Here is a 23,854-nt window from a genome sequence, read left to right as displayed (position 1 = left end):
ATGCAAACGTGCAATCGATTCCTTAGAATTGAATGAAATTTTGACCAATTGTTTATGTATGGGTTATACCCAAAAAACCAAAATTTCGTGGTGGTTGGACCTCCCCACAATTAATAAGACCATCCCCTTTTCGAACAAATGTATGAAACTCATCATATTGTTTTGTACATATCTCTGGAACTGTGAGGTCTATAATGAATCTAAGGTAACCATTTGAAAGAAGATTTTCCAAGGAATTTATAAAAAAATAATTTATTGATGTTTGTTGCCAAATGAACAATTTTTAAGTTTTTGTGTGAAAAACGCATTTTTTACTCAATCAGTATATTTTTATTTAGGAAATTACATTGGAAACGCTTAAAACCCCGAGGTACTATGTTCCGATTCTGAGATACAGGATTTAAAAAATGAAAAGTCTTTTTTTCACTGTGAACATTGTAGATTTTTTTACTGATATCCGAACATACACACATATACGCATTGACACATACATAACACACATACACAGCTCGATTGGTTGCTTCCCCACTTACATCATCACGTTTGAAATTTATATGGAAATTAGGAAAAATGTATTTTTTGCATTTTTGCTCCTAGCGGCTTTATTTTATCGTTAATTCAATCATCTGACTCAATGCTGAGAGATGCTGAAAGAGTTTGCTGAAGAATAAGCATTGCTGGAAATATTACAACGCTTTGAAGATTGATTGTTGAAATCATATACAAGAAATTAATGTTTCTGCCAGCACTATCTGGTCAACTGTCCTTACTATGTCTGAAACTCGATTATGCATATGTACAACATGTGATAGATTTAGTTCGGAAAAGGTATTGGAGGGTAACCGCCGCTTCGGTGGGCTTTGATCCCACTGTCCTTGTTAGACGGAAAAACCATTTCCCTTTCCGGAATTTTCCATTAAAAATTAATCTGAATAACTACAATTTGTTCCTCAGCACTAAAAGATTACATTTTTTGAAGTAACTCTCAGTTGAATTATTGGTACACGTAGTTTGGCAGTTCTGGTAGAATAAACAATTTTGGTCGTCGTTCCAGCAAGGCTTCTTCTTCTGCAAAGATTTTCGACATCCTTAGGGTCAACTATTAAAAATTAAAACAATATGTCACATGATAAACGAAAATCTGATTTCTCTAGGAGTAAAAAATGTAAAAAATATAGCGAAAGTATATTAGCCGTTAAACAGCAAATATTATCCATTTATTTTCAAAATACAGCAAATAAAATCATTATCTCAAAGAAGACCATTTTTATGATGTTTGTTATTGGTCTACTATTTTCATACTTTGATAATATACACAGTTGACAATTTTCGATTACATGGTGAGTGAGAGAAAGCTCATAGCTATCGTCAAATCACATTTGCGTGCTGTGAAGTGTAGGTTTGATAAAGTAGTAGTAAGATAAAAACTTTTCCGTGGATAATTCTGCTCTAGTGGACTAGTATTGACATTAAGGTCTTTTTCTCCTTTTTATATAGCTACAAAATACGTTTAAAAATTGCATCCAACGTTTTTCGCCATTTTCAACCCTCTTACCTCCCACCTGTCACAAATCACTAACCCTCTCCTTCTGTACGTACAAATACCATTTACATAATGATTTGCCTTTTCATACATTATTTTTCCACAATAACATAGTGAAAGTCTACTTCCTTATGAGCTAATTTATTTTTACCTTTCTCGTACACTAAGTGTACCGAAAGGCTTTATGTTCGCTCCAAAAACAATCTTTTTATAGAAGGCGGGAGACCCATAGTGTTGTATACCAATCGACTCAGCTCAACGAATTGAGGTGATGTCTGTGTGTGTATGTGTATGTATGTGTGTGTGCGTAAAAAAGTCTCATCCACTATTTAGGGGCTTGCCCTTAACCGATTTGTTCGCACCATGTTGCATTTTACGGGAAATCCTGGCCCATTGTTTCCTATTAAAATTTTACTGGTTGGGATTATGGGCACCATTACCGCTAGGTAAATTAATCAGGGTTTTTTAGATAACCATATCGTTTTTGCCTTTCTCGTATACTAAGTATACGGTAAAGGCTATATGATCGCTCCAAAAACAAACTTTTTATAGAAGGCCCGGAGACCCATAGTGTTATATACCAATCGACTCAGTTCGACGAATTGAGGTGATGTCTGTGTGTGTGTGTGTGTGTGTGTGTGTGTGTGTGTGTGTGTGTGTGTGTGTGTGTGTGTGTGTGTGTGTGTGTGTGTGTGTGTGTGTGTGTGTGTGTGTGTGTATGTGTGTGTGTGTGTGTGTATGTGCGCAAACCTATTCAACAAAAGGTCACTCATTTTTCGGGCATTTATCCTCAATCGGTTTGGTGGCAACAAGTTGCATTCGATGCAGAATCCTGTCCCATTGTTTCCTATTTGAAATTGGCCAGATCGGACTACGGGATCGAAAGTTATGGCTAAGATACAAAATCATACGAAAAAATCGCGTAAAAAATGTCACTCATTTTCGGGCACTTAACCTCAACTGATTTGCTCGCAACAAGTTGCATTCAACAAAGAATCCTTTCCGATTGTTTCCTATTTGAAATTGGTCAGATCGAACTATGGGATCGAAAGTTATGGCCAAAATACAAATTCATACGAAAAAATCGCGTAAAAAATTTTTCGGGCACTTATCATCAACTGATTTACTCGCAACAAGTTGCATTCGACGCAGAATCCTGTCCCATTGTTTCCTATTTGAAATTGGTCAGATCGGACTATGGGATCAGAAGTTATGGCCAAAATACAAATTCATACGAAAAAATCGCGTAAAAAATGTCACTCATTTTTCGGGCACTTATTGTCAACCGATTTGCTTGCAACAAGTTGCATTCGACGCAGAATCCTGTCCCATTGTTTCCCATTTGAAATTGGTCAGATCGGACTATGGGATCAGAAGTTATGGCCAAAATACAAATTCATACGAAAAAATCGCGAAAAAAATTGCAACTCATTTTTCGGGCACTTATCCTTAACCGATTTGCTTGCAACAAGTTGCATTCGACGCAGAATCCTGTCGCATTGTTTCCTATTTCAAACTGATCAGATCGAACTATGGGATCAGAAGTTATGGCCAAAATACAAAGTCGTACGAAAAAATCGCGTAAAAAATGTCACTCATTTTTCGGGCACTTATCCTCAACCGATTTGCTCGCAACAAGTTGCATTCGACGCAGAATCCTGTCGCATTGTTTCCTATTTGAAATTGGTCAGATCGAACTATGGGATCAGAAGTTATGGCCAAAATACAAATTCATACGAAAAAATCGCGTAAAAAATGTCACTCATTTTTCGGGCACTTATCCTCAACCGATTTGCTCGCAACAAGTTGCATTCAACGCAGAATCCTGTCCCATTGTTTCCTATTTGAAATTGGTCAAATCGAACTATGGGATCAGAAGTTATGGCCAAAATACAAATTCATACGAAAAAAACCGATTTGCTTGCAACAAGCTGCATTCGACGCAGAATCCTGTCCCATTGTTTCCTATTTGAAATTGGTCAGATCGAACTATGGGATCAGAAGTTATGGCCAAAATACAAATTCATACGAAAAAATCGCGTAAAAAATGACACTCATTTTTCGGGAACTCATTCTCAACCGATTTGCTCGCAACAAATTGCATTCGACGCAGAATCCTGTCGCATTGTTTCCTATTGGATTATTTCCTATGGGATCAGAAGTTATGGCCAAAATACAAATTCATATGAAAAAATCGCGTAAAAAATGACACTCATTTTTCGGGAACTCATTCTCAACCGATTTGCTCACAACAAGTTGCATTCGACGCAGAATCCTGTCGCATTGTTTCCTATTTGAAATTGGTCAGATCGAACTATGGGATCAGAAGTTATGGCCAAAATACAAATTCATACGAAAAAATCGCGTAAAAAATGTCACTCATTTTCCGGGCACTTATCCTCAATCGATTTGCTCACAACAAGTTGATTTCGACGTAGAATGTCTCATATTTTCTTATTGAAAATTAGCCAGATCGGACTATGGGCTTAGATGTTATGGTCAAATTACTATTTATTGTGAAAGAGAGTTCAAAAAAGTCCAGCTCACTTTCTTAGCACTTATACTTCATCTATTCCCCAAGCAACACAATTTCAATAAATCTGGTTGCAGTAACCATATTGTGACTGAATCCGGTCATATATAAGTTACTGTGATTGATGTGCAATATGTGTGCTTCTCAGGTCGCTCGCAACAGATTGCATTCGACGCAGAATCTTGTCCCATTGTTTCCTATAGAAACTTGGCCGGATCGTACAATTGGGTCAAAAGTTATGGCGAAAATACTCATTTTAAAACTACTAAATAAAATGCCATTTTTTGCTCTTATGCTCATCCGATTTGTTTGCAACAAATTGCGTTTGGCGAGAATTTTTTTTTATGCATATAAACAAATATGAAAAATAAGACCAATCCACATATTGGTGTTATTTGAGATTTTTCCAAACCTTTTGAACGAACGAGAAAGGCACCATCACCGCTAGGTGGATTAATCTGGGTTTTTTTTATCGTAATTGCCTCTCGTATGTCTGTCCTTTGTTGTTTTTAAGAAAATGTTTGTTTAACGGTGATAAAATTCTTGTTTCATTTCTATGTCCCGTAACAGTAATGAAACAAGAAGTTCATCAATGTTTTCATCATCGTCATAAATTTAGTATTATTCGTTTCCTCCTTCCCTACTGTGATACTGTATTCCCTAATCCAGATTGAAACACGAGTCTTTCGGTTCACTTAATCTAACGTTATTTTGTAAGAATAAAATAGTATAAAGATTTCGGCTCCGTAACGCTCAACGGCATATGAGCCGAGAGCTTTCGAAATTAAAAAAAAATCTATCCTTAGCAGGTGAAATAATATGGCATCTATGTGAGTAATAGTTTAATATTACGCTCTACAACAATACAGAAAAGCTATTCCTTCCAAAGTGACTACGTTGCCAAGTACATTATTTTCTATTCAAGAGCTCAAGTTACATGTTTTACAATTTATTTGAAGAAAACAATATCTTCGAATTATTGGCAATTCCATAAAAGGTAAAGGTTCAGTATGCATAACAAAATCTTATGTGATTGATAAGTTCCATATGAATCATATAATATTCAGAACTCCATAACTCGAGAACGGCTCACAGTACCTTGGGGTTTCGAGTGATTCTTATACAAAATTTTCTGGAGAACACGATGCTGGTGTTATTTTTCAAATAAAAATATACTCATTGGCAGAAAAATACGATTTTATACTTAAAACGCAAAAAAATAGACTTCCACTCAAAATCGATATTTTTCTCAAAAAGTTTGAAGAATTCTTTTCAAAATACATAAAAAGAAGTTATTTGTAGCTTAAAAACTGTCCGAGATATGAGTTGTTCAAAAATATGGTTTTTATAAATCGTCAATAACGGGGGGTGCTCCCATTTGCCGAGGGGTTGTCCAATTATCAAATAAATTTGAATTTTTACATATAATCGATAGATAAACAAATCCACGAAATTTGATTAAAATCGGTGAAACTCGATTACAGGTGGTTCGGTCACTTGGTATGGAATGACCCATATACCTACTATAAACATTGATAATGATTATGACATAACAAATCATCGTTCCAATCTTTATATGCCTGCAAACAAGATTTAAAAACCCGACTTAATCCACCTACAGTGAACGCAACCCTTCTTACACTTTTGAATGATTGTGTGTGCCCAGTGCATATTACAATTTCTATGCATATGACCTTCAATTGAATGTAAAATAACTGATATTATCATGCTTTTAACAATTTCAAAATAAAAAAAGGGATATTTCTGGAAATTTAACAATTTTTATTAAAAAATACAAAAAGGCTGCAGATTTGATTTGCCGCCTTAAATGGCAATATTACAGCTTCTGTTTAAGCCCAAAAAAGTTCAAATCGGGTCATTGACGGCTGAGATATTGGTGTGACAATTCTTCATTAGTAGTCTGAAAATATGTCTCATATTCGTATTTCACAGATATCTCTGAAACCGAATTTCCAATTGCAGAAAAAAATGAATGGGTCCAATGACAAAAACATAGCTTTCGTTTAAAGATAAAATCGCACAAATCGGTCCAAGGACGACTGAGATCTTGATGGGACATATTTTACCAATGTGTGAAGTTGATACGTCTAATGCTTTATGTTCGTATTTCAGAGATATCTCCGGAACCCAATGTCTAATTGCAAAAACAAAATACAATGGGTTCAATGGCAAAGTCATAGCTTTCGTTTAAAGATAAAATCATGCAAATTGGTTTACAGACGGCTGAGATATTCATGTGACATTATTTTGTTAGTTTTCTGAAAATGCACTTCATGTTCGTATTTCTCACATATCTCTGGAACCAAATGTCCGATTGCAAAAAAATTGAACTCGTACAATGACAAAGTCATAGCTTTCGTTTAGTGTTAAAATCGTGCAAATCGGTCCACGGACGGCTGAGATCTTGATGTGAGATTTTTGTAACGCACACACATACGCACACACGCACACACGCACACACACACACACACACACACACACACACACACACACACACACACACACACACACACATACATACATGTGCTCAGTTCGTCGAGCTGAGTTGATTGGTATATACGACTTGGGTCTCCGAGCCTCGGATAAAAAGTCGGTTTTCAAGCAATCTTTATACCCTTCTTAGGGTGTAAGAAGGGTAAAAGGGATATTTCTGAAAATTTAACAATTTTAAAAATACAAAAAGACTGCAGATTTGATTTGCCGCCTTAAATGGCAATATTACAGCTTCTGTTTAAGCCCAAAATAGTTCAAATCGGGTCATAGACGGCTGAGATATTGGTGTGACAATTTTTCATTAGTAGTCTGAAAATATGTCTCATATTCGTATTTCACAGATATATCTGAAACCGAATTTCCGATTGCAGAAAAAATTAATGAGTCCAATGACAAAAACATAGCTTTCGTTTAAAGATAAAATCGCACAAATCGGTCCAAGGACGATTGAGATCTTGTTGGGACATATTTTACCAATGTGTGAAGTTGATACGTCTAATGCTTTATGTTCGTATTTCAGAGATATCTCCGGAACCCAATGTCTAATTGCAAAAACAAAATACAATGGGTTCAATGGCAAAGTCATAGCTTTAGTTTAAAGATAAAATCATGCAAATTGGTTTACAGACGGCTGAGATATTCATGTGACATTATTATGTTAGTTTTCTGAAAATGCACTTCATGTTCGTATTTCTCACATATCTCTGGAACCAAATGTCCGATTGCAAAAAAAATTGAACTCGTACAATGACAAAGTCATAGCTTTCGTTTAGTGTTAAAATCGTGCAAATCGGTCCACGGACGGCTGAGATCTTAATGTGAGATTTTTGCACACACATACGCACACACGCACACACGCACACACGCACACACACACACACATACATACATGTGCTCAATTCGTCGAGCTGAGTTGATTGGTATATACGACTTGGGTCTCCGAGCCTCGGATAAAAAGTCGGTTTTTCAAGCGATCTTTATACCCTTCTTAGGGTGTAAGAAGGGTAAAAAATACGTTTAGAATAAAAGAAATATACGTAAAACAAAAATAAAAATACGAGACATTGAAGACATTGAAGGTGAGGTCGAAATACGTAGTTGTCAAAGGTACAATAAAGCCCCAAACGCAATACAACGGAACGGCAACGGAAACGGCAAATTTGACAGTTAGCCCATATATTTTCTGTCAGATTTTCCGCTTCCGTCGCCGTTCCGTTGTATTGCGTTTGGGGCTTAAGGTACAATTGTGGAATTAAATGGGATAGTACAAACTTATCTTATGAATACATAAAAAAGCTCAAAATAAATTTCTTATCAAACTTTTCATATTTATTCACAAATCATAAGGTAGGCGGATTTCGGTTCCTCACGGTACGCAATCTTTTTTTATCCTCAACATTTTGAACATATGTAAATAGGTACAACTAAAACTGCATTTCCTCGAAACAAGCACAAAACTCCCTATGCTCAATTGATTAGTTCCACCAACTTCTTTCTGGATACCTAATTTAAATGGGACATTGATTTCTGATCGTTTATAATTAAAACAAATTTGTTATGACATTCGTTCAATGAACCAAGCTTTTGGGCACGAAATATTGTTGTAAACAAATTTATTATTGAAATGCATTTCACCCATTTCACTATAGCAACGCAACAATCATACATCTACCAACACAAAGCACTCACCGTGATTAATTCCAGGAATTTATAAGAGAATCATTTTTGAGATCATTTTGATGAATTTTAAGTAGTGCGCCTTGTTTACGAGTTCCAGCGAAACGTATTATTCCTGGAATCGAATAGAATAAAACTTATTCATACGTCAAAAACCATTTAAAAAATATCATTTATATTCAGAATTCCAGGAAATCAAACCTACCGAACCAAAGGCGGATCCTTTCGGACTGCAGAAAACGGAGGTGAAAAATCACAAATTCCACAAATGCAGCAGTTTAGGGGCTATTTTATCAGATACTATTGAACTTGTCCACTAAAAGCTAAATATTCAGAAGCATTTGAAAATACTCAAACCGAAACCCCGTAAAATTCCACTAAACTTCATTTGTCACTTTATTTCGTTGGTGCTTCTCCTCATCTCTTTCTAGAATAGCGTTTTTGATATCGCTTCACACACACACACACACACACTAGAAAATACATTTTTGTTTTCCATACATACACTAAAAAAATAAAACTACCCAAAAGACGGTTGTTTTTACCCAAAACTACTTTTGGGCAATAGGCCTTTTCATGTGACACACACACACGGTATGTATCCGATAGATTAAGCTTTCCTCTACCAGATAAGGGAATTAGTTTAGGATGAAAAAGCTTGTATTCTCCGGAATTCATAAAGCAATGTTTGTTTACAAAATAAGTTACGCCCAAATCGCAAATCAGTCCCGACTTGTTTATTTGGTAAATTAAACTAAGCTTTGAATACAAATTGTTTGCTTGTGATTAAATGCTATAGAAAAGTCATTTTTCTTAGAATTGGGCTATGGGCCTTTTCACGAGACGTTTAAAAACAGCTGATTTTATCGTCAACTGACAGTTCTTCTATGGAAGTAACAGCTTCGGGGTTGCGGGCCTGTTCAGCGGTTGTAAACAATTAGGGTCTCGCCGACATTTCTCACCAAGTTGAACGCACGGTTCGTGGTTGCAAACAATCCTATTTGATTTTGCCGTGACAGCTGCTCGTAGTTGCAAACAAACTGAGTAAAAGTGTGAGTGAAATGTGCGTGTGCAGTGTGCACACATTGTTAATGAGCGTACGATTTGGGTATACAACAATTCAAGTTTGCCTTCCATTGTATTATTGTGTTATATCGAAATAAGATCGAAATAATTTTGTTTGACAGCTTTCCAGATTTTTCGCTTCGCTTTTGTAAGAGCGAGCAGGATAGCTACATCAGAAATATTTTGGTAAAATTTGTATTATATTTGTAGTAGGAGTGAGCAGTGCAGTGCAAAATTTCTGGCTGTCAAGTATCAAAATTCTGCTAAGACCATCGACCATCAGGGTCACTCAACAACTTTATGAAAAATTAGTGTCTGTGCGTTCAAAATTAATCTGTGTTTACGGTGTTTACTGAAAAAAAGTATTGATTCATCTAACCAGACTATTGTAATTCCCATTAAGCTCGCAAAAATGGCCATGGCAGACGATCTTTGGCGCGAGTGCGCTGCCTGGCTCACTCGGTGTAAAATTATTCCAGCAGACCACAAAGCGAATCAGCTAGACTCCGAAATCAAGACGCTGGCCGCAATCCTGCGGGACGGGGTGCTGCTCTGCAATCTGTTGAACTTTTTAGACTCCAGTGCATTTGAAACCAGAGATTTCAACCGGAAACCACAGATGGCCCATGTGAGTAGATTACGACATTAAATTTTAGGAAAATAAAGCTTACATTTTTTAAATTTTCGGCTGATGTCCATCTGTTATAAGGGGGAGCCAGAATAAACGCGACCGTGCGATGTGATGCGACACAATAGTGAGATTCCCCAAACAATTGGTATTAATAATAATTGTTTTTCTTTGCATGGTCGCGTCTACTCGGGCAGCCTCCTTATTTCTGGAATGGCATGTTGAAACAACGATCCTTCATCGAGTATTGTATGACTAGTTACTCGTTGTCGTTATTAAATACCAGCTCAATACAACAATAAGAAATATTCTTTGACTTAATCAAAAGTCTTGTACTAGCAAGCTATGTATTGCTTTTATATCATTTTACGTTGATGGAGACACCTTCACGTGATGTGTTAGGAAGCCAGATCTTCCATGATCACTTTGCTGGCTATAAGTGAATCCCGACCCAACAAATAACTCTGTGCTACTTCTGAGGGTGTCTCTGAATAGTAAGCCACTCTTTAGGTATGAAGTACTAAAACAACATTGTCTTCCCTGTCCATTTAGGTGAAAAGTGGGCATTGACAGGACCAGTAATTCTCATGCTTTTTATCATTTTCTCCTTAGATTACAATCAAGAATTTCCAGTAGCAATCTGGACAGATAAACATCAGTATTACTAGTGTCCGGATATTGAATTCAGAGAGAAATACTCACAAAAAATCTCAAAACTCACGAAAAATCCCACACTTGTCATCGCTGTTGTATAACTCACGATATGTAGCTTATCGTAAGAGACGATTTTCGCAAGTTGTTACGATTACGATAATGAACTGATTCGGGGGGATATACTTTATGATAAATTCCAGTTAGTGCGTAGGGGGGGGGGGGGGGGGAGTATCGGTTCTGATGATGCATTATGTATTGTTTTGATAATCATGATTGGCAATTGAGTGAGAACGAAGCGTTTTATCATAGCTTGTCGGTGGGGACTGCTTTTCAGATTCTGTTTTTTTTCGCATTTGAATCAGATTGCAATAAACATGTTTTCATAGCTTGTTGTGATTGACGGAAGTTTATAACGTGTCTCTTCCATCGTCGTTCATTATCAATTGGTCGGGGTTCTGTAAAACCGCACTAAACGCTCTTCTACTGGCGGGAATTATTTCACGGCCCTCCTTAGCCGTGCGGTAAAATGCGCGGCTGCAAAGCAAGACCATGCTGAAGAATACTGGGTTCGATTCCCTGTTCGGTCTAGGACATTTTCGAGTTGGAAATTGTGGTTTGGATGGATTGTGGTTTGAAAAATCACAAAGCGCGTCTGGAAGAGCGCTGGAAAATGGATTGTGGTTTGGAAAATCACAAAGTGTGTCTGGAAGACCGCTGGAAAATGGATTGTGGTTTGGAAAATGGATTGTGGTAAATATCATATCTTGGGCCAGATGTTCACAAACTACTTGTACATGCGACCCACCTAGCAGAATCGCATATTGCTTGCGACCCTCCCACATTGGCTTTTAGAATTTGGATAAAAATGAGTTCACGTTAGATTGAACAAACCATTATGAATTGCTTCATATCCCATCATTATATTACTTTGAATGGATTGGAAATGATTTGGAATTCGAACGGATTTAGATAGGATTTGGATTAGATTTTGGTTGGATTTGGATTGGATTTGGATTGGATTTGGATTGGACAGATTTAGATTAGACAGGGGCCCTCCTTAGCCGAGCGGTAAGACGTGCGGCTACAAAGCAAGACCATGCTGAGGGTAGCTGGGTTCGATTCCCGGTGCGGGTCTAGGCAATTTTCGGATTGGAAATTGTCTCGACTTCCCTGGGCATAAAAGTATCATCGTGCTAGCCTCTTGATATACGAATGCAAAAATGGTAACCTGGCTTAGAAACCTCGAAGTTAATAACTGTGGAAGTGCTTAATGAACACTAAGCTGCGAGGCGGCTCTGTCCCAGTGTGGGGATGTAATGCTAAAAAGAAGAAGAAGAAGATTGGATTTGATTTGGATTAGAATTGCATTTGATTGGATTTGGATTTAGAACGGATTTAGATAGGATTTGCAAGTTCAACATCGATATGTTGAAGGTCAGCTTACTGGTATTACTAAATATGAAGCTGATAGTTGGATTTAATGGACGGTATAAGATATTTAGATTATTGCTACAATATAAAATGTTTCTTGTGAGATCAATACCATAACATTAGGTACCAATTTAGTTTAACATTTAAATGATACATTTCGTTGTTCTGCGTTTGGAAACCACGATGATCCGACAAGTTGAGTTTTCAAAGGAAATTATCGGTTTTGACGTAGGACTTACGTCTCTCTTTACTATACCGGGTGTCATTTCAAAATATTCAAATCGACCGCGTTACGCTGTGTTGAAAGATTTTTAAAGTTAATAGCGGTCGTCTCAGTGGACGAATTTCTGCGATAAGCCCCTCAATCGACAGATTTCAAGTATGCCTTTCATGTCCATGCTTGGTAAGACCCGAAAAACTTGTTTCAACAGGCATGAAACTGTTTTCAATGAAAAACATTGAGATCAAGGGAACCTATAAATATGGGTACCGTATAATTCTTGCATCATTCCATTACCACGTTCTGATTGGTGCAGACACCAGCGAATGAGCAGCCGCTGGGTCTGCCGAGAAGCCATAAAATAGCGTAACGCGATTTTTTCCTTTCATTCTGACCGGGACAAGCGAAGCAACCGCATCATCGATTGAACAGCACTCACACCTTTTAGCAGGGAATGAATACACCATCGAAGCCACCATCATCAGCCGAAACCTAGCCAGTACAGCAGCAGTCCACCCTTCAGACCCGACAAAGCAGCAATGCTAAGCAGATCCCGGCAGCAGCAGCAGAGTCGATCCGACACCGGCCGGCAACAAACGGAAACGAAAAACAAACGGTTCTTCAGAGAGCCAATAATAGAGATCAATATCAATGCTTTCAATACCCTTCGGGATAGAAATTGTACTTGGGTGCCAAATCCAATATTCTAGAGATAAAATTTTATGCGTTATTTTCATAAATAGCGTCAAAACTAACAGTGGATAATTTTTCTGATTTAACCGCGAAGTGGACGAAGGACTTCGCTTGACCATGCCTAAAAAAACATGAGATGTCCAAATCTCTCACATAATCTTATTTGGATAAAAAAAACACCGATAACAGCTTAAACATGAATAAACTATCAATCGATTTTTCATCAAATGTTCGATTTTTTGGCATTGATCAAGAAATATCTAGATAAACATTCACCTGTCATAAGACGAGTTTATACAATCCCATTGAATTCCACCACTTAATTGTATCTTGACAGATACGTATTTCGACCTCAACAGTAAGGCCGTCTTCAGTGTCTCGTACTTGACTCGACAATTCACTCCGGCCATTTGAATTCAATGGGGTTGTATAAACTCGTCTTATGACAGGTGAAAACATTCCACTAAAAAGCTCAAAATAATTTTCTTATCAAAACTAGATAAACATTGTTTGATACTGACCGCACACAAAGCGAACGTGACTGAATGATCGTCCCATTTTACCAATTCTAAATCTTATCACCCGAAATCCCCTAACAATGTAGTCTCAGAAAATAACACGTACTTCTCACCTGAACTGCAATTCTAAGCACGCTTGCCCGGCTTATTGGCCTGTATCAAGCGAAAAGTCCCGTTAGGAAATAGACACCAGCAGCGAGCAACAAGCGTAAAAAAGAAGAAGCCCTTCTCGAACGCGTTGATGATGATGACGCTTTGGCTGACAAAGAAGCGGGATACAAGACACTAGCTGATTGGCCCACCAATTGGGAAGCAGAGAAGATTCAAAATAAGGTATAAAAGAAAAATGCATTCGCTCGCAAAGCATTCAGTCTTTTTTATACCACCACTAGAAATTCGCGGTTAGTTGAAAAGATCGTTTTCTTACTTTTTGCACTTAGCCGAAGCAAACAGCCTTTTTCAAGGCTCTAAGAGTTAAAAATAATGTTCTCATTCAGTCGCTATTGCACGGATTAGGAGGCCCTACATCCCCTGCTGGGCCAACTTGTGGCTTATTTCAGGCAGTCCTTCAGTGGGAAGGTTGCCACTGTCGAGGCTAATATTCCGTGACCGGACAGATACTTCCTGAATTTTTTTTTTGATGATTCTTGTTCGAGGTAGATTTGATTTCTGTGTCGGTTTGATGAGAAGATTTTGCCAAGGAATGGTATACAACGCCGATTATTTATCCAAAATAGTTGATGGGAGAAATTTGGACATATTATGTATCTTAAAGGCATGGTCAAGTCAAGTCCTACGTCCACTTAGCGGTTATGTCACAGACATTACCCACTGTTCGTTTTTAAAAGTAATATGTTCATTTTCGTCTCGCGTAAATAACTTTAAAAAAATCATTGCGTTCTATGCTAGAGGATTTTTTTGCCTTTTTAATGAGAGAAGAAGGGAAATGTGGGGTTTGAGTAAGTTACCATCAGCGTGTGATTATACATTAACACCTCAGCGTGTCGATCAGTGCGCAGCAAGCCATGACTCGGCCTCTTCTTCTTCTGGCCAGACCTCCGTGGCGTGCACACGCACCCACGGAGAGCTGCTGTCATAACAATTCGCTCCGGCCATTTGGGGCCACACATGATCATTATAGACTCGAAAACTACTGAGCCGATTAGCTTGAAAATTTTTGGCTTATAAGCAGGAGGTCGTGAGTTCAATTCCAGGCTCGTCCCTTTCCTACTTTGTATTTCTATCTTAGTTCTTTCTGTGTTTCACGTTCTACCAAAACGATTCCTACTGCTATAACCTTCCACACAATCCCAAAACCTCCCGTTGCGCCTATGAAAGGTCGTAGAGTACATTGCAACTTTCTTACGTAGGTGTTCAACTAGCCATCCTTCCCCTTCCACAGCATTCGCAAGGACGTGGCCAGGACAGATCTTGACTATTGGATAGTGCATTGCTTCCATCTAAGAGAGTGATTAGTCCCAAATCAATATCTGTGGTAACGGATGAAAGTGATGCTACTCTCATACAATAGTCTTGGCATATGCCACCTACGAATTTGTGCGAATTGCTCAATGCTAATGCTAATGCTAATGCTAAGCAGTGTTGGTACAATCATGCTCAAATCTCAATCATGGAAGCCCCATTCATTCATTTATTTAGGTTACATCTAAAAAGATAACACTAAATCAACCATTTGACGCCACAATACACGGTTCAAGGCCCCACGCTCCCCAAGTCGTGTTGCACCTGGTCTGCCCACCTTGCTCGCTGTGCTCCACGCCGTCTCGTACCTGCCGAATCGGAAGCGAACATTATCTTTGCGGGGTTGCTGTCCGGCATTCTTGCAACATGCCCTGCTTATCGTACCCTTCCGGTTTTACCTACTTTATGGATACTGGGCTGGGTTCGCCGTAGAGCTGGGAGAGCCTGTGGTTCATTCTTCGCCGCCACACACCGTCTTCTTGCACACCGCCAAAGATGGTCCTAAGCACCCGTCTCTCGAATACTCCGAGAGCTTGCAAGTCCTTCTCAAGCATTGTCCATGTCCATGTCCATGCCGGTCTTATCAGCGTCTTGTACATGACACATTTGGTGCGGTGACGATTTTTTGACCGCAGTTTCTTCTGGAGCGCAGTGCTTTCCTCAAACAAAGAATTCCGCATCCCAGTTTACATGGATTGCGAGGCGGTAACTGTTCGAGTGCATGATCTTCCCCCTTCAATGAGTGACACTGTGATTGGGGACTTCATGCTAAAGTATGGTGAGGTAATCTCCATTCGAAGCGAAACTTGGAAGCACTACTTCCCGGGTATATCCAATGGTGTGCGTGTGTTACGCATGAATCTGCTCCGGCATATCCCTTCGTGATGTATCACAATTGCCAACGAAACAACGATGGTCTCCTATTTAAATCAACCTAAATCGTGTCGACAATGCTGTTTACCCGTTCATCCGGGTCAAAAGTGTCTTCAGCCTAACGTAACAAGCAATAATAAGAAAACTTCCACACCGTTTCCATCCGAAGAATTATTTATTCAGGGTGACTTTCCAGCATTGAACGACGAATCGCAGCCAACACAACCTGCATCAAACGTACCTAGAGCTGAAGACGAAAAACAACCAAACGACGACGAATGGACTGACATTGAAGACAATGGATCGGGATCATCGACAGAGTACGTTGAGGCTACATACAAGCGACGAAAATCAAAGCGGAGGTTAGATGAGATCGAAACCAAAAAAATGTGTTCTCCACAGTTTTTCTCAAACACGGGACAGAAAAAATAGTTGTCAATAACTCTTCGAAGGAAAAAGTTTTGTTCAAAAAAATATAAGTGGTAAGAATGGTTACAACAAATTGTAAACTTTGTTAATCGGCTCTGTAAAGCTGGAAACGGCGGGCGAGCCTTAAATAAAAATAAATGAATAAAAAAAAAAGGTAGACGAATTCCTCGACCACCTCGAAGGTGGCCACACAAACTCACAAGCATGTACTTTGTCTTCGATGCATTCACCACCAGTCCAACTTTTGTTGCTTCACGTTTCAGTCCGGTGTACAGTTCTGCCAACTTTGCAAATGTTCGGCCGATAATGTTCATGTCATCCGCGACACAAATAAACTGCCTGGATCTGTTAAAATCGTACTTTGGCTGTTACACCCGGCTTTCCACATGACACCTTCTAGTCAGTCTGGTAAGCTTCCCAGGTAACCTGTTCTCGTCCATAATTTTCCATAGCTCTACACGGTCTATACTTGAAATCAATGAACAGATGGTTCGTTGGGACTTGGTATTCATGGCATTTTTGAAGGATTTGCCGTACAGTAAAGATCTGGTCCGTTGTCGAGTCCGTCAACGAAGCCGGTTTGATAACTTCCCACAAACTCATTCACTAATGGTGACAGACGTCGGAAGATGATCTGCGGGATGCGTTGAACTACTTATAGAACTTGCGTGTTTCTTGAGAACGGCACAGCTGTTCCATCTCCTCGCACACCGCTTGTTCCAGGCGGCGTTTCTTTTCCTGAAAAAAGCGGGTCTGCTGTTTCCGCTTACGTCTATAACGTTCTGCCGGGTACCTTGCTGCAGCGCGACCGCCCGCGCTGCGTCCTTCTCCTCCAGAAACTGTCAGCACTCTGCGTTGAACCAATCGATCCGTTGACTTCGTCCCACATACCCAACGTTGTTCTCCACTGCGTCGTTAATGGCTACATTTACTGTATTCCAGCAGTCATCAAGAGGGGCCCCATCGAGCTCACCCTCTTCCGGCAACGCTGCCTCGAGATACTGCGCGTATGCAGTGGCGACATCAGGTTGCTTCAGTCGCTCTAGGTCGTACCGCGGCGGTCGTCGGTACCGAACATTGTTGATGACGAATAGTTTTGGGCGCAGTTTAACCATCACCAGATAGTGGTCAGAGTCGATTTTAGCGCCACGATATGTCCTGACGTCGATAATGTCGGAGAAGTGCCGTCCATCAATCAGAACGTGGTCGACTTGTGATTCTGTCTACAGTGGTGATCTCCAGGTGTGCCGATACGGGAGGCTGTGTTGGAAGTAGGTGCTGCGGATAACCATATTCTTGGAGGTGGCAAAATCAATTAGCCGTAGGCCGTCTTCGTTCGTCAGCCGGTGAGCGATGAACTTCCCAATAGTCGGTCAAAACTCCTCTTGGCCAACCTGAGCGTTCAAATCTCCTATGATGATTTTGACGTCGTGGCTTGGGCAGCTGTCGTACTCACGTTCCAGCTGCGCGTAGAATGCGTCCTTATCATCATCAGTGCTGCCGGAGTGTGGGCTATGGACGTTGATCATGCTGAAGTTGAAGAACCGGCCTTTGATCCTAAACCTGCACATTCATTCATTGATCGGCCACCACCCGATCACGCGCCTTTGCATTTCGCCCATCACTATGAAAGCTGTTCCCAGCTCGTGTGTGTTGCCGCTGCTCTGGTAGATGGTATCCACTTTGAACCGGCGGCGGCTTGAACGCAATTTTCTATCGGCGGCGGCTTGAACGCAATTTTCTATCGGCGGCGGCGGCTTAGCCGGCGTCACGCCGCGGATGCTCCCGGCGGCGGCGGCGGCGGCTCGGATCGGCGCGTGTTGAAGAACAATTGTTTTTGGAATAATATTTGCATGTCTCTTGCATTAATGACAATAAGCATAATTTATGTTGTACGCTGTTGAATAATTCTTCAGGAATATAGTGAGATAATGCAGATAATTTCTTTAGGAATTTCATTACTTTCTCTCCAGAAATTCTTCTTGAAATCTCTTCATAAATCTTAATTCCTAGTGAAAATCCAATCAAAATCCTTAATTATTTAGCCTGGCGGCCACAAAGCAAGGCCGTATAGAAGGTGACTGGATCCATTTCATAGCACAGTGTAAGTTTTTTTGGTTCTTCCCTATACATATGAGCATCATCGTGTTAGTGTCACAGTTAGACATAAGAATGCAAAAAAAAAGTGAATCTACTTAGAAACCTCGCAGTTTTAAACTGTAGAAGTGCTTGATGAACACCAAGCTGCGATACAGAAAGAGACAGATGAGAAAATTCCTGAAGGTCAGAAAACCCTACAAAAATATACAGTAACTGATGATGGAAATTTTCATGAGTTCCCCATACAGAACGTATTATTCATTCCTTGGAACTTCTGGACAAGAGAATCCCTAAAACTCATAGATATGGAATTCTCGGAGTGAATTGAAAACAGGGAGTATAAACCAAACCCACCCCCCCTACCACAATTTCACAGAAATTCTTGTAGAATAAACTTTTTAGAAGTCCTATCGAAAGATTTCCCAGAATACAAGGAGAAGAAATTTCCAATAATTCATAGGAGAAGATATAATTCGTGAGGGAGGAATTCCCCAGAGTTAGGATGAGGTGAATAATTCGACAGGATTCTAGGAGGATAAATTCCTTCAAATTTCTTTAGGAGGAATTCATCTTAATTTCTGGGGGAGGGATTCCACAAAGTTCGTGCGAGAGAAATTGCCCTAACCTTTCGTGGGGCAAAATTCCTAAATAAGTATTTAGGAGAATTTATGTAGAAGGAATTATTGTAGAAGAAATATTTATTTATTTATTTATTTATTTATTTATTTATATTTTTTTGTGTCAATGACTATAAGGATAGCATTTTTATCTAAAACCCCAAATCTAATTATCATATGTACAAACAAATATGCTCATAATACAGCAATCAGAATTCATAAGAAACACATCAATACAATTAAACAGGACATATCAATCTTCAATTTTTGTGTTAATTTGTGCCTCGAAAGTGTGCTGCAAAAAGTCGCTGTAGAATAGCTGGCGTTGAATTAAAATCAAAGAGATGGAACACTGCGTTAGAATTGGAATATCCCAGAGCTTCTGAAAAAGGAATTCTCCAAAAATACTAATCTTAGAGTTCCTTAGAGTTCTTTAGTTCCTAGAATTCTTGGAGGAGAATTTCTCCAAAATAGCTGGGGGAGATTTCCAGCGAGAGAAAAGAATACCTGCGTTGCTGGAAGGGAGGCGATGGTGTTGCATTTATTTAGATTTTTGGGTGGATTTATTCCCCATAATTCCTGAATGGACAAGTTCTCAGACCACCTGAGATGGAAGAACCAAGAATGATTGGAAAATCAGTTTCCCAGAATTCATGGAGTAGGAATTTCCTAAAGTCATAGAGAAATTGTTCAAAATTAAAGAAAAATAACGACCGAAAGGGTCGTTTGGCCGAAAAAGTCATTGGCCCGAAAAGGTCGCTTGGCCGAAAGGGTCATTTGGCCGAAAGGGTCTTCTTCTTCTTTGTTGGCATTACATCCCCACACTGGGACAGAGCCGCCTCGCAGCTTAGTGTTCATTAAGCGCTTCCACAGTTATTAACTGCGAGGTTTCTAAGCCAAGCTACCATTTCTGCATTCGTATATCATGAGGCTAACACGATGATATTTTTATGCCCAGGGAAGTCGAGACAATTTCCGGGAATCGAACCCAGCCACCCTCAGCATGGTCTTGCTTTGTAGCCGCGCGTCTTACCGCACGGCTAAGGAGGGCCGAAAGGGTCATTTGGCCGAATAGGTCATTGAAAAGTGAGAAATTAGGAATAAGAAAAGTGACGACTCGCTTCTCACTCTTCATTTTTTCCTTGTCACTGTAAAAAGTGAGAAGCGCGAAATCAGTGAGAAGCGTGAAATAAGTAGTGAGACCTCTCACTGCTCACTTCGCGCTTCTAATTTATTACAGTTAGAAGTGATAAATAAGGTATGAGAATTGAAACGTCTTTCTTCTTACTCCTAATTTCTCACTTTTCATATAACCTATTCGGCCAAATTTTTTTCTGCCAATTGTCCTATTTGGCCAAATGACCCTTTCGGCCAAATGACCCATTCGAAAAGAATTTCTCTGAATTAAAGAATCCATTTTTTTTAACAGAGCAATTCCTCAAAACTCTTAGTGTGGGAACTTCCGACTTCTTGGAGGAGTCTTGAATCCCCAGAACTTCTGCAGAAGGAATCGCTGGTGGCGGAGTTCCAGAAATTTCAGAATCCCAGAAATGAATTTTCCATAGTTCCGGGAGATGAAATTTCCTAGGAAGGGTTAGCTAAAAATGTACCTGGAGGATTACCAGTTATCTTGAAAGCACGAGCATGATGGCCGTGCATTTCGTAGTTGCTACTCCGTGGTTGACCAGAGCAATCGCAATTGCACAAGGAACCAATAGATGGAAGCATGGGATTTACTCTTTAACCTCAATGTGCACAGTCCGAGAGCTCTCTTATTCTGAATGGTCGATAACGCCACATCCTCACGGTTTATCGGGGATGGGAAGGAATTGATGATGCAATCACTCGCCCACTACAAGCTGAGAACACATCTGCATTCGCCATGAGTTCCTGTGGAATTTTATTGGAATCTAGGGGTTAGGTTCTATGGCAGAGGTTCGTTCTTGGTGGTATATTCTAATTGGATGCCGAAACGATCTTTTTTTCTCATTTCGAATTCTAACGGTTAACTGCTAGAACTAATCAAGTTGTAGGTTTAGGGATAGAAGATGGAAACGGTATGAAAGTCCATTTCCAGTTCTAGAGATTGCTAGAACATGAGAAATATATGAAAAGATACAAAGTAGGAGGAATGGAACAGGCCTGGGGCTGAACCCACGACCTTCTGCGTATAAGGAAGAAGTGGTAGCCATATGACCACCAGGGCCGTTATATTACTAGTTATGTAAAAAAGATGCTCAAAAATATTTCTAGCTCTCTTATGTACAAAATGGCTCAACGATGATTTTGTCATTGTCAGAAATGCTAGGCTGTTCACCGTATCGAACCATTTGATGGCACATTACATCATGTCTGTCATCAGTTACAAAATCATATTTTCTAAAATTGCGTACTATGAGTACTAATACTACGTACTAATAAGCAACTATGAATTATGTTATGCCCGACTTTGTGTCCCACGCCGTTCAAATACAATGATCCAAAATGTTTTCATTTCCTAAGCTGCTCTTGAGCAAGTAAACTATTAAGCGCAACGGATCGTTTTCAAATTTTTAAGATAATTAGAAAAGACTCATCCCTACCGAGATAGAAAAAATATGCATCCCAGTCCATACAAGAATTGCCTGAAGTATAGGCCTTGAGCTCCTTGACGGCTGCTAGTTTTTTTTTCTGACTGTGGTCCATAGAATTGAATTTGATGAGAGTTTTCCATCCCAGTTCATCCAAGAATGCCCTGGAGTTAAGACATGAAGGTCTGCTCGCGCACTCAAAAGGCTATTATCTATTTTTCAAAATGGATGCTTAATTAGTATTGAGCGTCTTAGGGGAAACCTTGAAAATTGGTGCGCTTTGTATTCCATAGATCCAAATTGGATATCCGCTCAAAAATTATTTTACTGCAGGTCTTCCAAGAATTTCCTTGAGTTTACGCCTTATTGGATCTTAGATATGTCCAAATAACCAAATTGGATAACCGTTAAACAAGAGGTCAAATTTCAAGAAGGAGCTAATAGATCTTTCATTACCCGTATAGACTTTAAGGTCGCGGAATTCTTGGGTTACCTGTAATGGAAAACATGTTGAATGTATGTCCAATAGGGTGGTTCAAAAAATCGATTTTGCTCCACAGTGCTCATCTGATTATTTACCATGTTATGAGTGTCCTCTGAAAATTTGAGCTCATTTGGAAACTGAAACGGAAACTGATTTAGCACAAGCCGTTTCAAGTTTGCATGCAAATTAGTATGGGGAAATTTATTTTTTCATTATACTGTTAATGACGCTTCCCCATCAAGCGCATATTAAATGAAAACCTACATAGCTAAAAGGAATACTCAACAGCTTTCACAATTCCAATAATTAGTAATCGAATATTATCTATACCGTGGTTTTCTAGAGCTAATTGCATAACTCATCAACAGGCAACATTGCTGCTCGTGGCGCGAAAGATAGCACACACAAATTCAGGCTACTATGTTGCACTGCACATTTCAGTGATGCCCTCAAAGAAGTTTAACGATCATGACTAAAGATTCGCAACCTGTCTTAAAATCGATTACTAATTATTGGGACGATTAATCAACATGTAGTTTTCGTTGGGTGAAAGCTGTTGAGCATCGCTTTTAGCTATGTAGGTTTCCTTTTAACCTGCGCTTAATGGGGAAACGTCATTAACAGTATAATGAAAAAATAAATTTCCCCATACTAATTTGCATGCAAACTTGAAACGGCTTGTGCTAAATCAGTTTTGATCCAAATGAGCTCAAATTTTCAGAGGACACTCAGAACATGGTAAAGAATCAGATGAGCACTGTGGAGCAAAATCGATTTTTTGAACCACCCTAATGTCCAATTTGATTCATAAATCACTAATAATATTGATATAAAGACCGTAAGATACGTTTACGCGTGAAGATCTCTCCAGGAAATTATTGGAAGACCTGAAACGAACCTGTCGATAACATAGTTAATTAATCAATTTAATTTGGGTCCGCGGATTGCCATGAATAATATTTAAAAGAATTCGAAGATCAATTAAATGAAAAACAAGTGATCTTAACAAAAAATCATTTTGCATCCCAACAACAAAGTGACATAAAAAGACGGTTGAGTGTACATGTTCTTTTCAGCGGCGCAGCCGAAATTTTTCAAATGTATAAGGAATTTGTCTTCTAACAAATTGGAGAGGCGGATAAATTCCCAAAACTATCCCCAGGCTACAGAACTTAAATTATGTCCACGGCTCGCTCAAAATTCGCCAGCGGCGCGCCGGTCAAAAACGGTGGCGGCGGCGGCGCTTAAAAACGACGGCGGCCGCGGCGCGGCGGCGCACAGCTCTAGATGGTATGATTACTGTGGTGGCTACTTGAACAGCCCCACTTTCGATAAAACCCAAGAGATAAGATTTATCTCTCTGTTGATAATCAGAGAGTATCAGAGATGTAATAAAATGTACTGTGTTGAATGTACGATCTGAGAATCAAATAAAGTAGTTATTTCCTAACCATGGAGCCGATTAGACTTGTTCCTTATTTTGTACCAGAAAACATATCACCCTTTTTTGCCTATTTAACAAGATGTTACAATTACCTCTAAACGTTCGCATTGATCCTTCCAACAAACCTCCTGCAGCGCTACGATGCCGAATCCACGGTCTTTGAGCACATCGGCGAGTATGCGTGTGCTCCCGATGAAGTTGAGAGATTTGCAGTTCCACGAACCGAGTTACCCGGGTAGGTAGGGATAGGAGTAGCTGGGTAAGAGGCTAAGGACCACTATTTTATTCCTTCAGGTACGCGAAGTACCAATGGTACGCTTTACCCTGCATTTGCCGTGCCCAAAACAAAAGTCACTATTTGGTCACTTTTTCTTCAACT

The 23,854-nt window shown here is 39.4% G+C and overlaps 2 protein-coding genes across 3 annotated transcripts in view; one reads left to right on the top strand and one right to left on the bottom strand.

Annotated features, from left to right (window-relative positions):
* Nucleotides 1-8,708, bottom strand: part of LOC134211641 (cytokine receptor-like) — a 39,434-nt gene extending 30,726 nt beyond the window's left edge. The window contains exons 1-2 of the mRNA XM_062688724.1: nt 8,473-8,708; nt 8,280-8,382 (exon numbers count right to left, since the gene is read on the bottom strand). The gene's annotated coding sequence lies outside the window, so the exon portion shown is untranslated. The remainder of the gene's footprint in view (nt 1-8,279; nt 8,383-8,472) is intronic.
* An 849-nt stretch (nt 8,709-9,557) lies between these two features.
* The window catches only part of LOC134211640 (protein vav), a 30,675-nt gene continuing 16,378 nt past the window's right edge, over nt 9,558-23,854 (top strand). Inside the window, exon 1 of one of the 2 annotated variants that reach the window (XM_062688721.1) lies at nt 9,558-9,960. In XM_062688721.1, the coding sequence (XP_062544705.1) occupies nt 9,745-9,960 (216 nt within the window). In that variant the 5' untranslated portion in view covers nt 9,558-9,744. The remainder of the gene's footprint in view (nt 9,961-23,854) is intronic. The other variant, XM_062688722.1, reaches the window with a different exon arrangement.

This window comes from Armigeres subalbatus, chromosome 2 (assembly GCF_024139115.2).
Source record: "Armigeres subalbatus isolate Guangzhou_Male chromosome 2, GZ_Asu_2, whole genome shotgun sequence".
Lineage (NCBI taxonomy): Eukaryota > Metazoa > Arthropoda > Insecta > Diptera > Culicidae > Armigeres > Armigeres subalbatus.
This window is presented reverse-complemented; position numbering and strand designations above follow the sequence as displayed.